The sequence below is a fragment of the Miscanthus floridulus genome, chromosome 12, assembly GCF_019320115.1.
Source record: "Miscanthus floridulus cultivar M001 chromosome 12, ASM1932011v1, whole genome shotgun sequence".
Classification (NCBI taxonomy): Eukaryota; Viridiplantae; Streptophyta; class Magnoliopsida; order Poales; family Poaceae; genus Miscanthus; species Miscanthus floridulus.
The window spans coordinates 6,967,156-6,987,990 of NC_089591.1; the positions used below are offsets into that span (position 1 = coordinate 6,967,156).

Here is a 20,835-nt window from a genome sequence, read left to right on the forward strand (position 1 = left end):
TATTCAACGCCCGCATCCACAAAACGGCGGTGCTTAGTAAATATTCAACGCCGAATTTAGACTGCAACCGCTTGCAAAATTAACCCTAACAACATCGAATCAAATGCCAAAATGACAGTGTCTCACATTACCACCACCGGATTCGAACCATCGGCATTTAACCATGTCATAACCGTAGACAATTAACTCTCGAGTGACATAATTGTCACAGATGGGGGGTTACAAACCGGCTATGATGGACATGCAGCAGTAGTGAAACACCCCTCCCCCTACAGATAATGGCCACAAATTGGTCGTCTGCCGATGAAATCGACACCTGCAATGGTGATCTCGTCATTGCAATCAACAAAGTCATCGCAGATAACAAGATCCTGACCGAAAATCATCTAATTTCATCGATAGATTTATTTAGGCTAGGCCCTCGGCAAACTAAATCTAAAAACTTGAGAGAGAGAGAGAGAGAGAGAGAGAGAGAGAGAGAGAGAGAGAGAGATGTGACCCCCTCTCCTTACCCCGGTAGACACACCGGAGAGGAAGGAGAGGAGCCCTAGGCGACAGGGACGGCGATGGCGAGGATCAAGGGCTGGCGGTGGCGGCAGAAACATGCGGCTTCTACCAAATAGAGATATCTACTATAATAAAAAAATATTCTGTTATGGATTTAATAAATCAGATTTGGTGCTGTAAATATTACTACACTTTTCTATAAATAAACTTAGTAAAATCGTACAAAGATTACTTAAAGACAAAAAAAAAGCACCTTATACTTCCAGATGGAGGGACAACCCGTTTTAGATACAGAACCAGATTGTGTACAATAATTAGGACACATACATAACAAATATAAATATAATTAAACCCCACCCCGGCGCCTCTTCTCTTGTGCAGCAGTATATTATTAGCTTCGTGGTGAAGGAAATCTGTCATAAGCCACAAGATAGTAGTCAACTCGCCACCATTGCTGAGCTTCTTGGCATGGGACTCCCTGCTGCATCTATACACAAGAAAATCCGTCCACACATCGAGGAGTAGTTGCACATGGCCGCCCTTCCTGTGTCCTCCATCCTGACGTGTAGATATTTATAGGAAAAATAGAGGCGAGGCACAGCAAGGCTGAGTGGTGGCTCCTCGCTCCTTGGATAGGATGCCGGCAAGGCCGTCTACGTGCATCAATCCGTCGGAATTGGGGTCGTCACGCAGTCTGAAGAATTCCTTAATCTTGGTGCACACATCCTTTTTCATGTCGATCTGGACTGTGATTTCGTACTTCCTCCAGATTATCACAGGTTTTCCGGTACAGCATGCTCTGAGTAAGCCCTGGTAGCATGTAGGGGCGGTCTACCAGGAGGAAAGCCATGTAGTTAGGACAGCGTCCTGATATCCCTCACTAGGTCTGCGTCTCCTGCATCATCATGCCCGGCATCGTCTCCTTTGCTCTTGGCGATCAAAACATCTATAGCAATCTTGCTATTACTAATTAGCAGAGGCTTCACGTTAATTCTCACAGACGCGCTAGAAAAAAAAAAGATAAATACTAGAAATTCTTACATTAATCAGATAAGTGCGGGACCTGGCGGTGGGTGCCCCTGAACATGGTGTAGCGGCGCGGCCACGCGGGCGGGACGACGATGACCCGCATCACCTGTCGCGCGCGACGGTGCCCCCTCCTCCCCCTCCCCCTCCCCCGTGGATGATGCGCGCCGGCACGGCGGGTATGAGTCGAGGCGACGGCCATGGATATGAGTCGAGGCGCTGGAGTAGTACGACTACCGGCGGGCCATCTACGGCGACATCACGCACAAGGCCATCCTCCTCGACGTCGCCGGCACGCTGCTCGCCCTCACCGAGCCCATGGCCCAGGTCCGCTCCGCTCGCCTCCCTCTCTACGTTAATTAAGCAGTTGTTGCTTGATTTTTGGTGGTTTAGCTACTGCCTTAGTGGAGTCGTATCGTCTTATTCCTGTCTACCTTGATAGTAAGAGCTGTGAATACTGGCTGCATTAGAATGCTTCTGTGCAAGCATAATTGTTTCCATGGATTGCGGTATTTTGGCGATCTTTCTTCAGGAAAACAAAATTGGTGTTCATGCGAACCTACTATAACTTTCGTCTTCTGGTTGGGTAGTATTGTACTATTGTTATATCATAATTAGGTATGCATAGGGAAACACCGTTCTTCTTATATCTGCTTAAATTCTGCATTTTGACAGGTCTTGTGAGAAACAACAACAAGATGATGACAATGTATATTTCTGTGTTAAATATATCTTGAGCACCCCTTGGAGACTAATAAATTAAATCGTCAAACATTTTTTTTCTTCTTTGCTTTGATGGATTGCAGATTCGAGGGGCAAGTGATATAGGGGCACAAGGGCACTGGCTGACTGTTAGCAGTTGAAATTATTCTGTCCACTTTGCCATATCTGAATACCTTAATTTTATTATGTCCACTGCTACTGCCTACAGCGGATGAAGATCTACTAAACCATTTGGTAAGCTCAGGTATTGATTCGTGATTGATATTGCCGTGATATACCAGATGTCACTCATTCTTTTTATGTGTTATCATAGTGCCACTCCTCGCCCTCGAACGGAACGGTTAATATTTTTCTCATTTCTCTGATCACGTTTGTCTCTGTTCCTTCTCAGCCAGGTGCTGCACTCGTTGAGCGTGGAGCTCTGGCAGTACCTGCCTGTGGTGCGCCTGAGCAGCCAGCAGCAACGCTGCAGTACTGGGCACCAACAGGAGGCTGATGATGCAAATGCAGAGCTCTTCTTCTGCTGCTGCTGCACCATGCAGGGTGTTCGGATGCAGAGACTAAAGTTTAAAAATATCACATAGGATATCACATGGAGTGTTGCATGGGGTGTTCGAATACTAATAAAAAACAAATTACAGAAGTCCTCAGTAATCCACGAGACGAATTTATTAAGCCTAATTAATCCGTCATTAGCACATGTTTATTGTAGCACAACATTGTCAATTCATGGACTAATTAGGCTTAGTGAATTCGTCTTGCAAATTAGACTCAATCTGTGCATTTAATTTTGTGAATAGTCTATATTTAATACTCCATGCATTTGTCCAAACATTCGATGGGACAGCGACTAGGTGGAACTAAACATGCTAGTTTCGATTTGCTTTTTTGTTTGCTCAGCGTCTGTTTGTTGATTTTTGAGCGCCTTTTTGCGTAAAAAAATGATTTGTTTTTTTTTCACTTGGTGGATTTAAGGACTGCACGGATGACGTTGCTTCTCAACCAGAATGTGCTCGGACTCCTTGAGTTTGCCGAGTGCCCGAAACACTCGACAAAAGGCATAAAACACTCGGCAAATGGTTCGCCGAGTGTAACACTCGGCGAACAGCACTCGCCAAAAACAGTGACGGCAAAGCCAACTTTACCGAGTGTCTTGACACTCGGCAAAGTTGAAACCGAAAAAACCCGAAAAAAATGGGAATTTTTACCCAAAAAAATGAAATTCTTTTTTATCGATGGAGGCCCCCACCGGCCAGTGCCCACCCATCTCCGACATTTTTCGCGTGAATTTCATGGCTATGCGACGCGATTCGAACCCGAGACCTCCCGCTGTGCACGTACCTCCTCTACCACTACACCACACTCTCACTTGTGTCTGGATTCCGTTTTAGTTCCCAATATATTATACTAAATCGAGTGTAAATTGCATATTTGAGGCCCTAAACGAATTCAAATAAAAAAGTTGTAAACTACAAAGTTTCATAACTTTTTGAGATCTACACTTTTAGTTTAGGAAGTTTTTCCATCCGAGGTCGTTTACAAAATTTGAATTTTAAAATTTTGAAATTCAAACACAGTTTTGCATGACAAGATGTTTTCAAATCAAAAAGTTGTCAACTACAATGTTTCATAACTTTTCGAGATCTACAGAGTTTATTTTGGTTGTTTTTTCATCCGAGGTCGTTTGAAAAGTTCGAATTTTAAAATTTTGAAATTCAAACACAGTTTTACATGACAAGATGTTTTCAAATAAAAAAGTTGTCAACTACAATGTTTCATAACTTTTCGAGATCTACAGAGTTTATTTTGGTTGTTTTTTCATCCGAGGTCATTTGAAAAGTTCGAATTTTGAAATTTTGAAATTCAAACGCAGTTTTGCATGACAAGATGTTTTCAAATCAAAAAGTTGCCAATTACAAAGTTTCATAACTTTTCGAGATCTACAGAGTTTATTTTGGTTGTTTGGTCATCTGTTCATCCGACATGGTCGTTCTAACATTGTTCACAAATCTTATATATCTCTCTTGTAGTTTCATAAACTACAAGAGAGATATGTTAGATTTGTGAACAAATTTATTTTCACTTTGTCGTATGAAGAAAATACCAAAACAAACATTGTACATCTTGATGAGTTATACAACTTTGTAGTTGAAAACTTTTTCATTTGAATTAATTTACTACTTCAAAATGTGTTCAAAATGTGCTTTGAAATTTTCTTTGCCGAGTGTTAAAAAAAATAACACTCGGCAAAGAAGCTCTTTGCCGAGTGTCAAAAAAAAACACTCGGCAAAGAGACTATTTGCCGAGTGTTAAAAAAAAACACTCGGCAAAGAGCCTCTTTGCCAAGTGTCAAAAAAAAAACACTCGGCAAAGGCGTCTTTGCCGAGTGTCCGAAAAACAACACTCGGCAAACCACCTGGCACTCGACAAAGAGCCGGTCTCCGGTAGTGAGATGATTCTTTAGGGACTGCACGGGTGACGTCGCTGCTCAACCAGAAGGTGCTGGAGATGATTTTTTGTAGCAGATTTCCATGTATGACGATGACCTCAGTTGCCAGTTTAGCGTTGATTAAAAATACTTTGGTGTTGCCCAACTGAATAGAAAACACATGTTTAGAGAGAACTTCATATCATTATTAACACATTAACTGTGCATAAGACGTACAATTGTTATGTTTTTTTTTTGTTAGCTGAGTTATTATGTTTGTTAGTACGTGCTCATCTTCATCTCACTTTCAACAGAGTTATTATGCTTATTATTTTGTTGTCTGAGTTATTATGCTTTTTTGTTGGTTGATTTGTGTTTTTAGATGGCACCGTAGCATTAGCACGGGCAATATACTAGTAACTAGTAAGAATAGGCTAAATTGCCTATTTTGAAAGATATTGTTGCCTAACGAATGACACTTAAATTTCCTAAGAAAATACAATCCACTACAGCATTACCAGCATCAACCTGCTCATCACCAATAGAGCAGTGGTTTGCCATGTTCTCCTAGTTTCTTTGCAGCTGCTTGGTGTTTGTATTGATTTATTTATCCTTTCCCCAGTGCGCCGCTCACTAAGACATACCAAACAGCTGCTGTCTTTTTTGAGGTCTTGAAGGCCGTTAATGTTTAGTCGATCAAGCGGTATGCCATTAATCTCTGTTGCTATGCTGGTTTCTGTTCTCTTTCTTGACTCTGGTACACCTTGTCTTGCACCTCTTTTATGGACTGTAACTGTGTGACAGAGAAGCCCATATACAATTATGAACTTGATAATAGCGGTGAGCTATGTATTTTTTTTTCAAATAAACCGGGGGTGGGTGGGGGTGGGGGTAGGGCTGTGGGTTGCAAATGAACACGCACTATACTTGCTTTTTCAGAATACATAAGTTGTCTATTTAGAAAGACATTGTTGCTTAACAAATGACACTCAAATTACCTTAGAAAATGTAATCCACTACAACACTGCCTAAGAAAATGCAGCTTGCTGTGCTTTTTCAGATCCTTGCTTTCTCTGTTGATTGGTTGCTCTAGTTCTTATCTACAGGTCATAACAGATGCAGCCTCAGTTAGGGCACTATTGAGCAGCATAAGCAGCATTTTGGCACTGCATCGCTTAGATCTGTTTTCTTCAGGTTGAGCAGCGGCTTGCCATGTTCTCCCTAGCTTCTTTGCAGCTGCTTGGTGTTTGTATTGATTTATTTATCCTTTGAATGACCTACTAGCTGTTTGAGTGCTTGGTAATTTTATAGCAGCAGCAGTAGTTCTGCAGAAACATCAGCTGTCCATTGACCGTTCAGGACTTCAGGTAATGTTTCTCTCTGCAGTTTTTAGTTTACCAATAGCAGTTTAGTGGACCGAAATTGATGTACTTATGTGATCATTCCTTGCTCTCAGCAGAATTTATTCATTTTATTCACTAGCTAGCTTCTGTGACTCGGCCTGCAGTTTTTTAGTTTCAGTCAGTGTTATGAATTTCATGGTACAGCCACTACAGGAACTGCTGGATTCCCCGAGTGCCAGTTGCACTCGGGGAAGGCCCAGTTGCACTCGGGGAAGCCTTCCCCGAGTGCAACACTCGGGGAAGAGCCTCCGGCTAATCCTCTCACGGGAAAGTCGCCTTCCCCGAGTGTCAAAAATCGTGCACTCGGGGAAGGCTTTGCCGAGTGCCGTGCTGGCACTCGGGGAAGACTTGACGCCGTTGGCTGCCGGCCGACGCTGTTTTTTTTTTTTTATTTTCTTCCCCGAGTGCAACACTCGGGAAAGATTTTTGAATTTTTTTTTTAAATACTCTTTGCCGAGTGCCGCAGTTCAGGCACTCGGGGAAGAAATTTGTTTTTTTTTTTAAATCCCTCTTCCCCGAGTGCCACAGCACAGGCACTCGGGGAAGCCACCTCTAAAATTCTTTTTTTTTTGTTTTTTGCTTTTCCATGTAAACAACAAAGCATTTGAATAAGAGGGATATTGTTTCTTTTTTCAAATTATACACTGTCAAAATGTGATCCCCAATGAAAGAAATGGAACACAGGAGAACTGTGAGGGCCATGTATAGGTTAGTGGCAATTGGTGATAACTGGACAGCATTATCAGCTTCAGCAAGTGAAAATACAATATAATGAACCTGCACTAACTAGCACATTCCAGCACAAGGGTAGAATAAAAGGGTAATTTGACAAATATCAACAACAACAACAACATAGCCTTTCAGTCCCAAGTAGATATAATACCAACCAAGTGTATATAGGTAATTTGACAAATATATAGAATTATAATATCAGGTGATCACCTCAATCGTAGTACCCAGGAAATCCAACACAGCTGGAATTTTGGCTACAGCTGAATCAGTATAGATCTGTGATTAGGAAAAATAGAATCATACTTCCAGACAAGCACAAATACAGACTAATCACAGTAAGCTAAATGACAGAAAAATGAATAACATGAATCAATATTCAAACCAAGTGCAAATAACAAAAGTTGAATATGATGTTAATATGTTAATATAGAAAGGAATATGCTCCTGATTTCAATGTTGAGCTTCACCACAATACCACATAGAAGAGCGGAAAAGAAAGACGACAAAATTGACATGGATATTCCAATGAACAAATAACCTCTCCAAAGATTTTAGAACTACAATTTGGAATTACTAAATTGGCTAATTCAGTTACATGCCACAAGCCAACAGAACCTTGAACTGGAAAGATGCAGAATTTATAACTTTTATAACTAAAAGTCACTACACATGCCAAGATAAGGGTACCTCAAAAATGGTAAGAATACACTTCAGCTTTAGCAGAGTTACATGTCTTGGTTTATAGTAAGTTAGTAACTAAGAAAGTAAAATACTTAGAAAATAATACCAACCAAGTGTATATAGGATCATAAAGGGGTGCACTTTCAGATTACCTTATTGACAATATTCTGGTAAGCAAATCTGAGAGAGTCGACCATCTCTTTGGAGTCAGAGCAGTCAATTTTGATCTTCAAAGTCTCCAACTAACAAAATGCACACCATTTCAGAATTATTTAAAGTAAAATTGTAACTTCAATGGTTGTGCTGATGCATTCATGCAGAGGTACAGCAAGAAAACTAAGTGCAATACATACTTTCCCTCTGTTTGAGTTTATATAAAAAAAATGAAGATTAGACTTTTCAAAAGCACCATAGCAACTTGCAAAGGAAAAAATTCCAACAATAACTTTACTTTCTAGAACAATGTGAGAACAAATAACTAGTTAGCTTTCACAATTTGTACCTTTTGATTAGTTAAATTAGTCATATAACTCACTGCTGATTAAACCAGTACGCCATGTGAAAGTTCTTCACTGGTGCAAACAATTACATACGATACCATATAATGTGGTTATATGAAATGCAGATAGGTTTAGCTACCTAAAACTGGTTGTGTTCTCATATTCTACAATATATGATTTGCAGGCAAAGAATAAAATGGATAATACCTCAATAAACAGAGCGCGGACATTTTTCACATCTTTCTCACTTAAATCTAGAAAGACCTGAAAGGTTGACGAAAATTAAATGATTAAGCATAGATCTGTGTAGTCAAGAAAAATATCAGTATAACAGGAACTAAGCTCACATAAAAGCTACATCCTAAAGGTTATCTTACTGACTCACTGTGCAAGATCGTCAAAAAGAATCAACAGATCTTCTCAATGTTACAATTTAAGCATTGCAAAGAAACAAGCATATAGCCAACATAGAAAGGTTCAGAAAACAATTACGAATGAGGCACTGATTCAAAAGGTCTATGCTAGTGATCAAAGGACCTTTAACTGTTGATTTAAACAAAATTCAAATTTACTACAGACAGATTCTCAGATTTGAACTGATCGAATGTTTCTAATTTACAGAATAAAATTAATGTATATTTCTTATGTTGATTATAAAAAAACCCACAAGGCTACCTGTTGTCTACGTTTAACAGGCAACTGTGAAAGGACATCTTTCTTCAACCTACGGATCATGACAGTTGCTTTCATCAAATTATGCAGCTCCTCGTGATTGCTAGCACCTTGATACAACCCGAAAAAACCCTGCAAAGTCATGTCGTAATTAGTCACAATTGGCAACAGAAAATGAAGAAAGCAATTTGATAAATCTAGTACTTGCCTCGGGGCCGGGGCTGGGAGTGCCAGGCGGCTTGCCTCGGGGCCGGCCGCAGGGGCCGGGGAGGGGGCGCGCCGGCCGGACGGCCCCGACGCGCAGGGATAGGGGCGCGCCGGCAGGGCCGCGCCGTCGTCTCGGGCTGCGGGGGGCGCGCGGCGCTGCGGGGGCTGCGTGGGCGCGCGGCGCGGGGGCTGCGGGGGGCGCGCGGCGCTGCGGGGGCTGCGGGGGCGCGCGGCGTGGGGGGCTAGCTGCGGCGGCGGCGGGGGCTGCGGGGGCGCGCGGCGCGGGGGGCGAGCTGCAGCGGCGGCGGGGGGCTGCGGGGGCGCGCGGCGCGGGGGGGCGAGCTGCGGGCGGGTGTGGGGTGGCCGGGTGGGTGGCCGGTTAGGTTAGATAAGGCCTGCTGGGCCTTTTTTTTTTTTAAGTCTTCCCCGAGTGCCCTGTCCTGGCACTCGGGAAAGAGCCTCTTCCCCGAGTGCCAGGGAAGGCACTCGGGGAAGAAATTTTGTTTTTTTTGTTTTTTTTGCCTAATTTTTTTGTGAGGCCTTCCCACATTATTTAAAATTCACTGTTTAAATTTGGGACAATTTTGACTTTTTTTTTGTTATATTTCGTTAGTTTTTTTTCGTTTCGTTGAATTTTTTTGCATACTTCGAATTTGAACTGCAGGTGCATGAAATAATAGAATTTAGTGATTCAAAAAATTATATTAATGATATTTGGTGTATGTAGAGGCCTTATCCAGGAACTCGCATTAAATGTCGAGCATCTTGTTGACGTAACATGACGAACAACTTGCGGGAAAAGTGTTTTTAAATTATATAAAATCCAAACGAAGTCCGAAAATCACGAAACTTATCTGGGCGTCGTGTTATCGCATGTAGAGGCTATGAGAAAAAATCGAGAAGGTTTCGAGCAAGTTGCGACATCGGATGCCTAAAACCCAGACTTCTCCGCATGTGATCACTTGTATAAGCATGCGGAGAAGGGCCTCAACATACACCAAATATCATTAATATAATTTTTTGAATCACCAAATTCCATTATTTCATGCACCTGCAGTTCAAATTCGAAGTATGCAAAAAAATTCAATGAAACGAAAAAAACTAACGAAATATAATAAAAAAAAGTCAAAATTGTCCCAAATTTGAACAGACATTTTCAAATAATGTGGGAAGGCCTCACAAAAAAAATGAGGTAAAAAAAAACAAAAAAAACAAAAATTCTTCCCCGAGTGTCTTCCCTGGCACTCGGGGAAGAGGCCCTTTCCCGAGTGCTAGGACAGGGCACTCGGGGAAGGCAGCCTCTTCCCCGAGTGCCCTGTTGTGGCACTCGGGAAAGGGCCTCTTCCCCGAGTGCCAGGGAAGGCACTCGGGGAAGAATTTTTGTTTTTTTAAGTTTTAACGGCGTGGGCGGGGTGAACCGTCAAGTAACATGTTTCTTTGCCGAGTGCCGATCTTCCCCGAGTGTTGCACTCGGGGAAGAGGGCCTTTGCCGAGTGCTGATCTTTACCGAGTGCCGGGATCTCTACGGCACTCGGAAAAGCCTCTCTTCCCCGAGTGCAATTCTTCCCCGAGTGCAACACTCGGGGAAGATTATCTTTCCCGAGTGCCCGATTTTTGGCACTCGGGGAAGCCAGCGACACTCGGGGAATTTTGTCTCTCCCGTAGTGAGCGATGTACCTTTGAGCAATCATGACTTGCATGTACTATGCATCTATAATAACAATGATACAATGGAAATTTGAAATAGCAAGAGTTGGTCAGTGACTACTATATAAATAATAATAACTCAAAGTACAAATTTGTTTCTTTCAGTGATGGACGAATTTGTTTCTAATGAATAGGCTAAATTGCCCAGTAAGAATTGGCTAAATTATAGTAATGTATCTTTAAACAAAAGAGTTGGTCAGTGATCGACAAATATTGTTTCTTTTTTACTAGTAAGAATAGGCTAAAATGTCTATTTAGGAAGACATTGTTGCCTAACGAATAACACTTAAATTGTCTAAGAAAATGCAATCTACTACAGCATTACTAGCAGCAACCTGGAACAATAATGTCTTCTCAAATAAGCAACATAAGGTTTTTACTTTTTTTAACATGTGCATCCTTTTTTCTCCATCCAGGCGTCCAGCAACAAATTTATGACACATGTTATCCTTTTTTTTTTTTTTTGACATGCAGGATGCAGGCCATGTACTGCGAAGCATGATACAGGCCATGTACATAGAAGATGCGGAAATGTGTGCTTTCCTATAGACTAGATGTATAGTGTTGTGCTATAGAAAACTGGAGATGCAAATGTGTTCTTTTTCTGAGATGTGTGTTTTTCTGAATACATTGCCCTTTTTGTAAACGTATACATGCAATCAGGGCTTGATTTATCTTTTTCCCACATAAACCGTGGTCAGTTTTTGGGCCTGGGCCATGCAAGCCACGAGCGGTCTCGGTTACATATGAACAAGCCAGCGTGATTAGCATTCTTACCAAAAAGGAATATAATAATTGCACTTTACTATAAATGGCAAGGCCGTGCGGATGATCTATATTACGGCTGTCCGTGGATTAGCTGCTTCCATAAAATATGTGTATGTATTAATACGATATCAGCCCATGATGTTCAGGATTGATTAATCTTTTAATAAAAAATCAAATAGAAATAAACTTTGTCTATTAATATCAAACCCAACGAAAAAAGATACATTTGTGCTGGACTGCTGGTAAAAGGGGCCTGACAATCTAAAAAAGCGAGAGAATTTGTTCAACCGCATGGAAATTATAAGCCATTTGTTTGGAATTTGTTCTGTTGTTTTCATTGTTCGGCTGAAGATAATTCAACATAATTCTTAAATCTTCATCTAAATCAACCACACCTCTAATTATGAATGACAATTCAAAGTAACCCTCTAAATTTATACCTAAACTATCCATCTGAGTCATTATGAAAGATAATTTGAAATAATCTTCTAATATTTTTGTATATTACGCGCATCTACTTTTACGAAAGATAATACAAAATAACTGCTAAGTTTACATTCAAATTATCCTATATGTCATGCTGAAAGGTAATATAAAGTAAATTATCAACCTCAAGCCATTATAAAAAAGTAAATAAAAATGCATCTCAAATCCTCATGTAATCAATAAATATATATATTATGAAATGTCATCCAATATTCATAAAGTAATATATGTACTCTCTCCATGTTCCAAAAGGAAGTCATTTTGAGGTTGCCTTGAGTCAAACATTTGAAACTTAGACTACAAATAAAGTATTTCAGATTGAGTTTGAAAATATATAAGTGATGTAAGTAGATTCGTCTCGAAATGTAGTTTTGTAAAAGTATATATCTTGACTATATTCTATAAATATTTTAAAGTAAAAACTAGCGGTCAAAGTTGTTTTCGGAGACTGTGTTGATGTCAAAAACCACTTCCTTTAAGGACATGGAGGGAGTATATATTAAGTTAAATATTTAGTTTAATAACTTATGAAATGTTCCCTTCATAATAGATAGCAATGACAATGATAATTCACTTAAAGTTACATTGATACTCTACAATAATAAAATTTTAAGTCATTATTTTAAATAAGTTTATACATTTTGACTAATATACTAATATTCTTAATTTAATTTTAAATGGTCTATATTATAAAAAAAACTACTCATAATGTTTTGATATAATGAAATCCAACATCTTAAGTGTGGCGGTGTAGGTTGAAATGATCATTTATGCTGTTGTCCAAATTAACGGGTGGCATCAGACCCAATTTTTTTAATAAAATAAGAAACCTAAATTTGAATAAAAGATACAATAAGAACTAGAGTTTTAGCTTAAAATTGGTTATATATTATGCAATTCTATTATTAATATATTAAAATTTGATTAAAGTAAATATATCTATTGTACCATCATGTACATCAAATACACATACATGTATAAAATAACTATATATTATGTTTTTTAGTAATCATGAAAATATTTTATTAATGACTCATGTACTAATGATACTAACAAGTTATTTAAAATTACATTAATGACCATGACATATCATTTATAAAAGTTTTTTATTGAGATATTTATACATTCTAACTAAAACATTCTATATGTCTATAATGATTATATAAACAGTATTGCACATATATGTAGTTTATGGCCTAACATATCCTTATTTTTAAAATTGCAAACGAGAGTTAATAAAATATACAATAAGCACAAGAGTTTATATTCAACTTGAGAATATAAAACAAGTAGCAATTAAACTTAGATTCATGACGTCATAAGACATGAGCTGCAGCAACAGCCACCATTCGTTAATCTAATGTTTCAAATAAATACGTATTAAAAATAAAGTGTGCCCTGAAATGGAACAAACTATGGATATGGATGTCAAAACATTTGGTTATCACAACTAGAGAGTACAAAAGATCTATTTGTGTCTATTGTGTTAGAAAATGAACAAAGTGTAATATGTGCAATTTAATATAAGTATTTTTTATTACTTTGAGATATTAAACAATAACTAATCCTTACGTCTCTTAAGATTCTATCCTATACGAGAGCACAGGTTAGAGGACTAATTTATATTTGCAGGTGAAATGACCTTCTAATTTGTTATATAGTTCAATTCATAAAGTGGGGCATCCAACATGCCCATATACCAGACGAAGTCAGCCATACTGGGATACAAACCAAAGAAAGAAAAATAAAACACAACCGTAGAATCGAATTAATGTTACACACACTTCAAAAAAAAATTAATGTTACATTCTTACCCGTGCCACACAACGATCCAAATCTAGATTCAAATAAAATTTAATTGTATGAAGTATTTTTTTTTAGTAAATACGTATTAAACAAATAGGGTTTTCTATTGCTTAAGTATCATGTTAGCCCGTGCGGGAGCATGGGTTGATGGATTAGTGTGCCAAATGATGACGCACTCTTAGAACTCAGCTCCAAGGTAATTGTTGCCAAATGTGAGAGAACCGTACAGCTTGATCTCCTCGTGTTGCAAAAACACACGTTGACCCGGCCAGTTCCCCCTTACCACAGCCGGTGCTTCAGGTCTTGTGAAAACTCCATTGTCCCGGAGAAATGGTACCTGATGAACCAGTCCTCGTATCCTAGCATCCTTGCCAATCTGCCGAGCAGTGACTCATACGCTCTCTTGCGGCGGCTGCAAGCATGCAGCATGTTGTGTTGCCCAATTTGTTGTACAGGCCGCTTCTTCCCGTGATCGCCTTGACAAACCAGTGGAGGCGATCCCACCTGCCACTGCAGAGTGCTGTGTACCGGAGCCAACTCCACGTCGTGTTGCACAAGAAGGCATATGTCCAGGTCGACCCTAGAGCTCTCAGCAGCGATGCCGTCTCCAAGATCAAGGCCCCAGACATCAAGGTATATGAAACCGCAACATCAACTTTGCTGTGACCATCTTTGCTACTGAACTGGAAGAGCAGGAACGAGGCGGCAGCGGCGAGGGAGGAGGCGACACGGATGCCATAGCCAGGCCAAGTGTGGATCATACCTGCCTTGGTGTACAGGAGGTCGTACATGAGCGATAGCTCCATATCCATCAGTGTCCACACATGCCCATGCCCTTGTAGCTGTTCAATTCTGTCTTGATATCCAACTGAATCTCCAGGCTCTGCTGGTCCTCAGCTGGACGCCGCTTCTCCTCCTCCTCCCGGTCCAAATAAGAGCTATGAATCTGATGATCATCCTCTTTCTTCTCGTCCGGGCTGGCCACCCAAGAGTCTATGGCACGCTTGCATACATGGAACATGGAGTGCGCACGGCGCAAATAGAATTCATCATCTTCTATGGCTGCCACCATGGATTCATAGTCTGGAGGGTGGAAATGTTGGTGCTTGCCAACGTGTCCCTCGAGAGAGTCACGGATGCTGTCCATGTCCTCTCCCCATATTTGACAACGCTGACACCGAACATCAATACGGCGGCCAGCAAGACGAAAGAGTCGCCGCCGGCGACATACTTGTAGAGGACATACGCCGCGCCCAGGACCTGCACGACGAGGTTCTGCAGATGGCGCAGCCAGAGCTTGCTGTCCTCCAGCGAGTAGGCGGTGATGTTGTCGGGGCTGCCCAGGTGGAGCAGCAGGAACGGCGCCCAGAACGCTACCAGCTGGTGCTTGCTCGGCGCACCGCTCAGCGAAATGTGCCCGAGGGCATAGATGGCGGTGGAGTCGGCGAGCAAGTAGGCCAGCCACAGGAGGAACGTCGGCACGGTGGAGGCCTCACGGCGACGGATCCCAGCGAAGAGCAGGAGGACAACCTGCAGCATCAGGCTCAGGAGCACAAGGATCTGGGTCGCCCACTCATTCCAAATGTCCAGCGGCCCTCCTCCTGCAGCCATTATTGTTGCATATTCTTCTTTCTTTCTTTCTTTTTTAAGACCCACAGATATCCTGCAAGAAATTAAAGTATATAATTAACACTCTGATGAGGACGACGTATGTTGACTATAGGAGATGCATCCTATATGATCCAATCCATGTTCAAACAAAATGATACAGCGGAGTAACATCTAGGAGAAACACATAGGCCATCAGACACATACAGGAGTCGAGAGCTCTAGAAGATATCCAGATGTTTTTTTCGTGAATGCATTATACATATCCATATGAATTTAGCCGAACTTTGATTACATCTTCAACTTAATTTTTTCACCGGGAAGGTGTATAGTAACCCATAGTTATATACTTCCCTCCATTCCAGATTATAAGACATTTTCACTTTGTTTCTAGGTATATAACTTTTATTGTGCACTTAGATAACATTATGTCTAGATATATGGTAAAACTAATATATCTAGAAAAATTAAAACATCTTATAATTTGGAATGAAGGGTGTCGGAGGTATTGACTCCGGCAATGCAGATCAGCGTATCATGCACAAGGAATCAGAAGGGTAGCACATGAGACATAGGTATGGGATACCCTATGTCCAGCTGAGAGTAAGATCTCTTATCTCGTATGCTCGGTGTTTACAAGTGTGATGATGGCTAGTTGCCTTTGCAATGTAACCCTAAGGTGTTGAAGGTGTGTCAATGAAGGAGCTTATTGCATATGAAACATGACATGGAGTCATGTGACTAGGTGGAGAAGATTAAGACAAGGCTTGATATCGATGGACCGGTTGCAAGTGTGAAGGGAAGTTAGAGGCTTTGGAGTGACGCACCGCACATGGCGGAGAAGCTTGAGCAATGAATTGGCACCAATGGACGAGGACAACGGTGAAGAGCAAGTGATGTTGAGATCGAAGAACCAATAAGGCTACATGATGATATGAACCGGATCATATCATTTAAGAAAGATCAAGCCAAGTGTTGACTATCGTTGATTATCAAAAGGCTTGATGCAGGTTGGTGCTTGTGTAGCATCAACGTTGGAGGAGATGAAACGGAATGCGTAAGGCAAAGATATATTTGTAGGGAATTTTATTTCACCGGTCCAACTTGAGTAGAGAAGAAAATTGATCAGGTTTATGATAGATAGCCGTATTATAAAGAGAGGAAATCTTTTAGTTGCAACGATTATCTAGTGCCACTAAGTCTGAATTTCACTTGCATATGCATTACCCTTAGTCACGTGGAGAGGTGCATGAGAAAGTCCTGAAAAATTCTTTATGAAAAGCTATCTCAAATGCTAAAATTTGCTAGATGCTTTGGGGAAGAGATAGCACTTGAAAAGGATGGAAAAAGATAAGAAAAAAGAACTGTTGGGAATTTCTGGTTCGGCTGTGCCAAATTTCCAAGCAGCCCTTCTCTGTTGTTGTGCGCGTGCGTAGGCAGAGAGGGTGCGCTCGGTATTATTCCTGGCCCGAACTAGAAATTGTTGTTTAGCTTGAGGCCATGTGAAAGCTAGCGCTAGGGTCGCGCGTGGGCCTAGGCGCTGGCAGCCTGCTTGTGCACTAGGGCGGCCCATCATGCGGGTGCTATAAGCCAAGGCTAGGAGCGTGGCGCGCTAAGCCTAGGAGCGGGGCACGCCGGTTCTTTTCATGAAATTTACATATTTACCTTTATAACGATCGCCACTTGTCCAAATATCATCCTTAACATGACAATTATAAATTTGTCAGATGAGAGAAGCTTTAACATCGGATTTGCCATCTTTGCGCATGTGGCACGCCACGTTAGCCTGACACGTTGGTGCCCAGTCAGCCATGGCATGTCAAAAGTCTTTCATGTCCTGCCCCGCTCCTCTCTCTCCCTCTCCAACAGTCGGATCCTACAGCTTCTCTCACTGTCAGGTGGGCTCTACTCGTCAGCATCTTCTTCAACCTCCGGCGTCTGGATGTATACCTGTAGTTGGGGAGGGTGTGGATACACCCGGCCTTGTCCACACCCAAACCCAAGTCTCAGTTTATCCATTCCTCACCCTCCCCATTTTAACCCAAATTCACATGCCCAAATCCAGTGGATAACAGTAATCCAATGGATAACAACAGAGAAGATAAGGATGTGGCGGAGGAACAGGCGGAGGTGGAGTTGCTCCGCTAGGAGTGCCTGCGCTGCATGCTGGAGGAGATGGATGCTGCAGATGGCCGAGATGTGGTCTCATGGCAAGCAGAACGAGAACAACGACCATCATCAATTGTATGTGGACTCGCGTTCAGAACACCGCCGCCGTGCTTGCTGCCTCCATGGGTGGCGACTTGGGTAGGCTATAGGCGTCGCGGATGGTGCCTGACTCGCCGTGCGAGGAGCCGTGGACGGTGCAAGACTCGCCTTGGCCCATGCGAGGAGCCACGGGTGGTGCAGGAGTCGCCGTGCCAGGAGACGAGGTGCTGGAGACCTGGAGCAGGTCGAAGCGCTCTACAAGTAGGACCCGTGCGCTGCGTCCGGCCGCGGCATGCGCCATGCAGCTGCTCACGCCCGCGCCCGCGAGGCTGCGACGGAGCTGCTCGTCCCTGCGCCTGCGAGGCCGCGGAGGAGCTGCTGGTGCCCGCGCTCACGAACGGGAGGGAGCGCTGGGGCTGCTACCAGACAGGGAGGGGCCGCGGCGCGGCTGCTCGGCTGGAGGTGGAAGATGAAGCTGACAAGTGGGACCCACCTGGCAGTGACAGGAGCTGCGGGCCCCGGCTGTCGGAGAGGGGGAGAGAGGAGCGAGGCAAGGGCAGGAAGGACTTTTGATACGCCCCAGTTGACTGGACGCCAACGTGTCAGGCTGACGTGGCGTGCCACATGCATAAAGATGGCAAATCCGATGTTAAAACTTCTCTCATCTAGTAAATTTATAATTGCCATCCTAAGAATGATATTAGGACGAGTGGCGAGGTAAATATGTAAATTTTTCATTCTTTTCCGATGCGGGCGTCATATTAATTTGGCGTGGGGACCGCGCCAGGTGAAGCGTTTCTGCGCATGTGAGCGGTGTTGCCGCTAAACAGGCGTGGGGCAGCGCGTAAGGCGCACAGGGGCACAAAGATAGGTACGAGAGCGTGTGGCCGCTCCGTGATCGTTCACGTCGACCGTTTGAGGAGCTAGAGGCCCACGCGTCTGCTGCTGTCTCTAGCTTGGAGCCATTGCCACGCCTGGCTTGGCCGCTGGGGCCCGCAGGTCTATGGAGCACTAGCTAGTGCCTGTGTGGCCAGCTAGGTGCGTGGCTAGGAGAGGTCCGGCTGGCTGGGGGAGGATAAGGCGGTGCCTTTCCTTTCCTTCCTCTCCAATTCTCTCCTTTCCCTATAGTTGCATCTATGGTCAGGGTTCCTCTCCTCTCTCTCTCTCTCTTCCAGGCTATGTGCAAATTTGTAAAGAGATTTTTTTTGAAGAAACAGGAGGGTCAAGGACCCTACTGAAGAATTTGTAAAGAGAGATTGAGTGGGTGTGCATGATAGATTGAAAATCCACCTCCACCCTCTCCTCTCCCTCTCAAGCTTGGTGCTAATTTGAGAGAGGACTGAGAGACCTAAAACATCTAGACAAATTCTACATTAAAGCCAATGTTCCTTGGGTGCAATTGATTTGTGTGACTCCTTTTATAAGAACAAAGTCTCCCGCCTCGCTCCCTCTAGAGGGTCTTTCTACTGGAAAGTTATTCTCAAATTGAGCACTATCTTCAGAGGTGCTCAATGTGTCTTTGGCATTGGGGGCACAATGGGCCTTTGGGAAGACAACTTCTTAGATAAGCCTCTCTCCTCCAAGTTCTCAATTCTCTTTCAATATGCTAAGCATAGCAATATGTCTGTCCAAGTGGCACTTCACAAGGAGGATCTACTTGACATGTTTAGGGTCGCCTTTTTTGAAAGCAAACTATGCGGGGAGAGATTCTCCACCTGGATAGTACCAATTTATCATCAACAACCTCGTTTTTAGGGAACGAGACAAAACCCCTATAGGCTCGCCATTTCTAGAGCAGGTACAATAAATTCTTGGTGTTCAAAGATGTTTTGGCTGGGTTTATGGCGCCGCATCCTCTAGATAATTCTTGGTGTTACATTTGGAACAATGCCACATAGGTCGGCCAAGTTCTACAGGCATCACTTTGCAGCTATGACTCCTCCAACTCCTTTCCTCTGTATATGGAAAGCAAAATGTATCCCAAAAATAAAGTTCAACACGTACCTGGCTCCTTTTTTATGATAGTCAAAACGTAAGAAATGTCATGCGACGATGAAAGAAATTCTTAGAGGGATATAACTATACCATGTGCCTTGATGGAGTGGAGGAAACTTCCATGCATCTCTTCTTTGAATGCTCTAACAGTGTAAACAGGTGGTTCATTCTTGGTTTACAGTGGACCGTTCACAGGAGCATGTTCTAGTCTTCTAGATGATTGCCGAACAAAGACAATCCTCACAGCTTCCTTCTTTCATGGACATTTTCATGATTGTTCTATGGTGCATTTGGAAGTAGCGAAATGCCTACATCTTTAACAACAAGATGCCAACAATGACAACACGGAAGAGCTTTTTCTCAGCTGAAGTTAAGCTTCACCAGAGTCGTATCCTAGCTCTTTTACACCCCTTAGTTATGAATTGGCCCAACTCTTTGTTTTTTAAATAATGGATTCATTAATCTAGCCTCTATATACACGAAGCGTATACAAATCCAAAAAGATACGAGAGCACTTAGACTCACACCTCAATAAAGAGAACACACAACCAAAAAAGAAAAAAAAACTATGACCGTGGCAAATCCCTGCTTCCCGACATCCTCTCCTAAATGGCCATATTCGGCGAGTGGAAGTCTTCAAGTCGCCACCGCCTCTAGTGCGCCAGCGCTGCGAACCTCTGCTGGTGCCATCTTCATCCGCTTCAAAGTGAGGTGACTCCACGTGTCACCGGTTCCCCTGATTAAATAACGAGGTATAGCTAGTATGAATAATAAATAAGGATTGGAATATGACAGACAGCACCCGTCCGCTAAGATAATATTCAAACGGATTGATATCCAGACACCTATTATATTCGTCCACGCAAGATCTTGCAGTAGTAAACAACTTGAATATAGAGACGCTGTATGCTAGGTATACCAACCATGAAAATGAATTTTGGCATGCGAGCCAGAACACCAATTGTTGTGGCATACTGGCATCCCCATCACATAAACCTGAAGAAGCTTCTCCAATTTCTGGCAATGAAAGGTGACTTAGCTATCCATCAATTGGCCACAGGTGCACCTTCGATTGATTTATTGTTGAAGCCGTGGAAGTTCATGACTTTAGTATCGACGGACGTTTGGAAGTTCAAACCTATAGTACTAATTGACGAGTTAATTATTACATTGTTGGACATTGCCTCATACAAGTCACCAGCAATCAACAATTAATGGCAAATGTTAAATTGCTAATGCGGCCGTGTCACTGATGATGGATGTAGCTACATGGTACAAGACCTCACCATTTCTCTCTTCTGGTTTAGTCGTCGTCCCATTCCTCTCCTGTGCAGCAGCCTCAGGACCTGCTGCTGGCCTTTTCTCGCGAATCAGTCAG

At 42.5% G+C, this 20,835-nt stretch overlaps 1 protein-coding gene and 1 pseudogene across 1 annotated transcript; both read right to left on the minus strand.

The window, feature by feature from the left end:
- Positions 1 to 853: 853 nt before the first annotated feature.
- LOC136498010 (uncharacterized) lies at positions 854 to 15,257 on the minus strand (annotated as a pseudogene).
- On the minus strand, positions 6,974 to 13,189 carry LOC136496668 (uncharacterized). The gene is made up of 6 exons (XM_066492398.1): positions 13,166 to 13,189; positions 8,916 to 9,221; positions 8,676 to 8,804; positions 8,208 to 8,264; positions 7,653 to 7,742; positions 6,974 to 7,095 (listed from the first exon to the last, which is right to left on the minus strand). The coding sequence occupies exons 1-6, from the start codon at positions 13,187 to 13,189 to the stop codon at positions 7,018 to 7,020; spliced, it is 684 nt and encodes a 227-aa protein (XP_066348495.1). The 3' UTR covers positions 6,974 to 7,017.
- Positions 15,258 to 20,835: the final 5,578 nt, after the last annotated feature.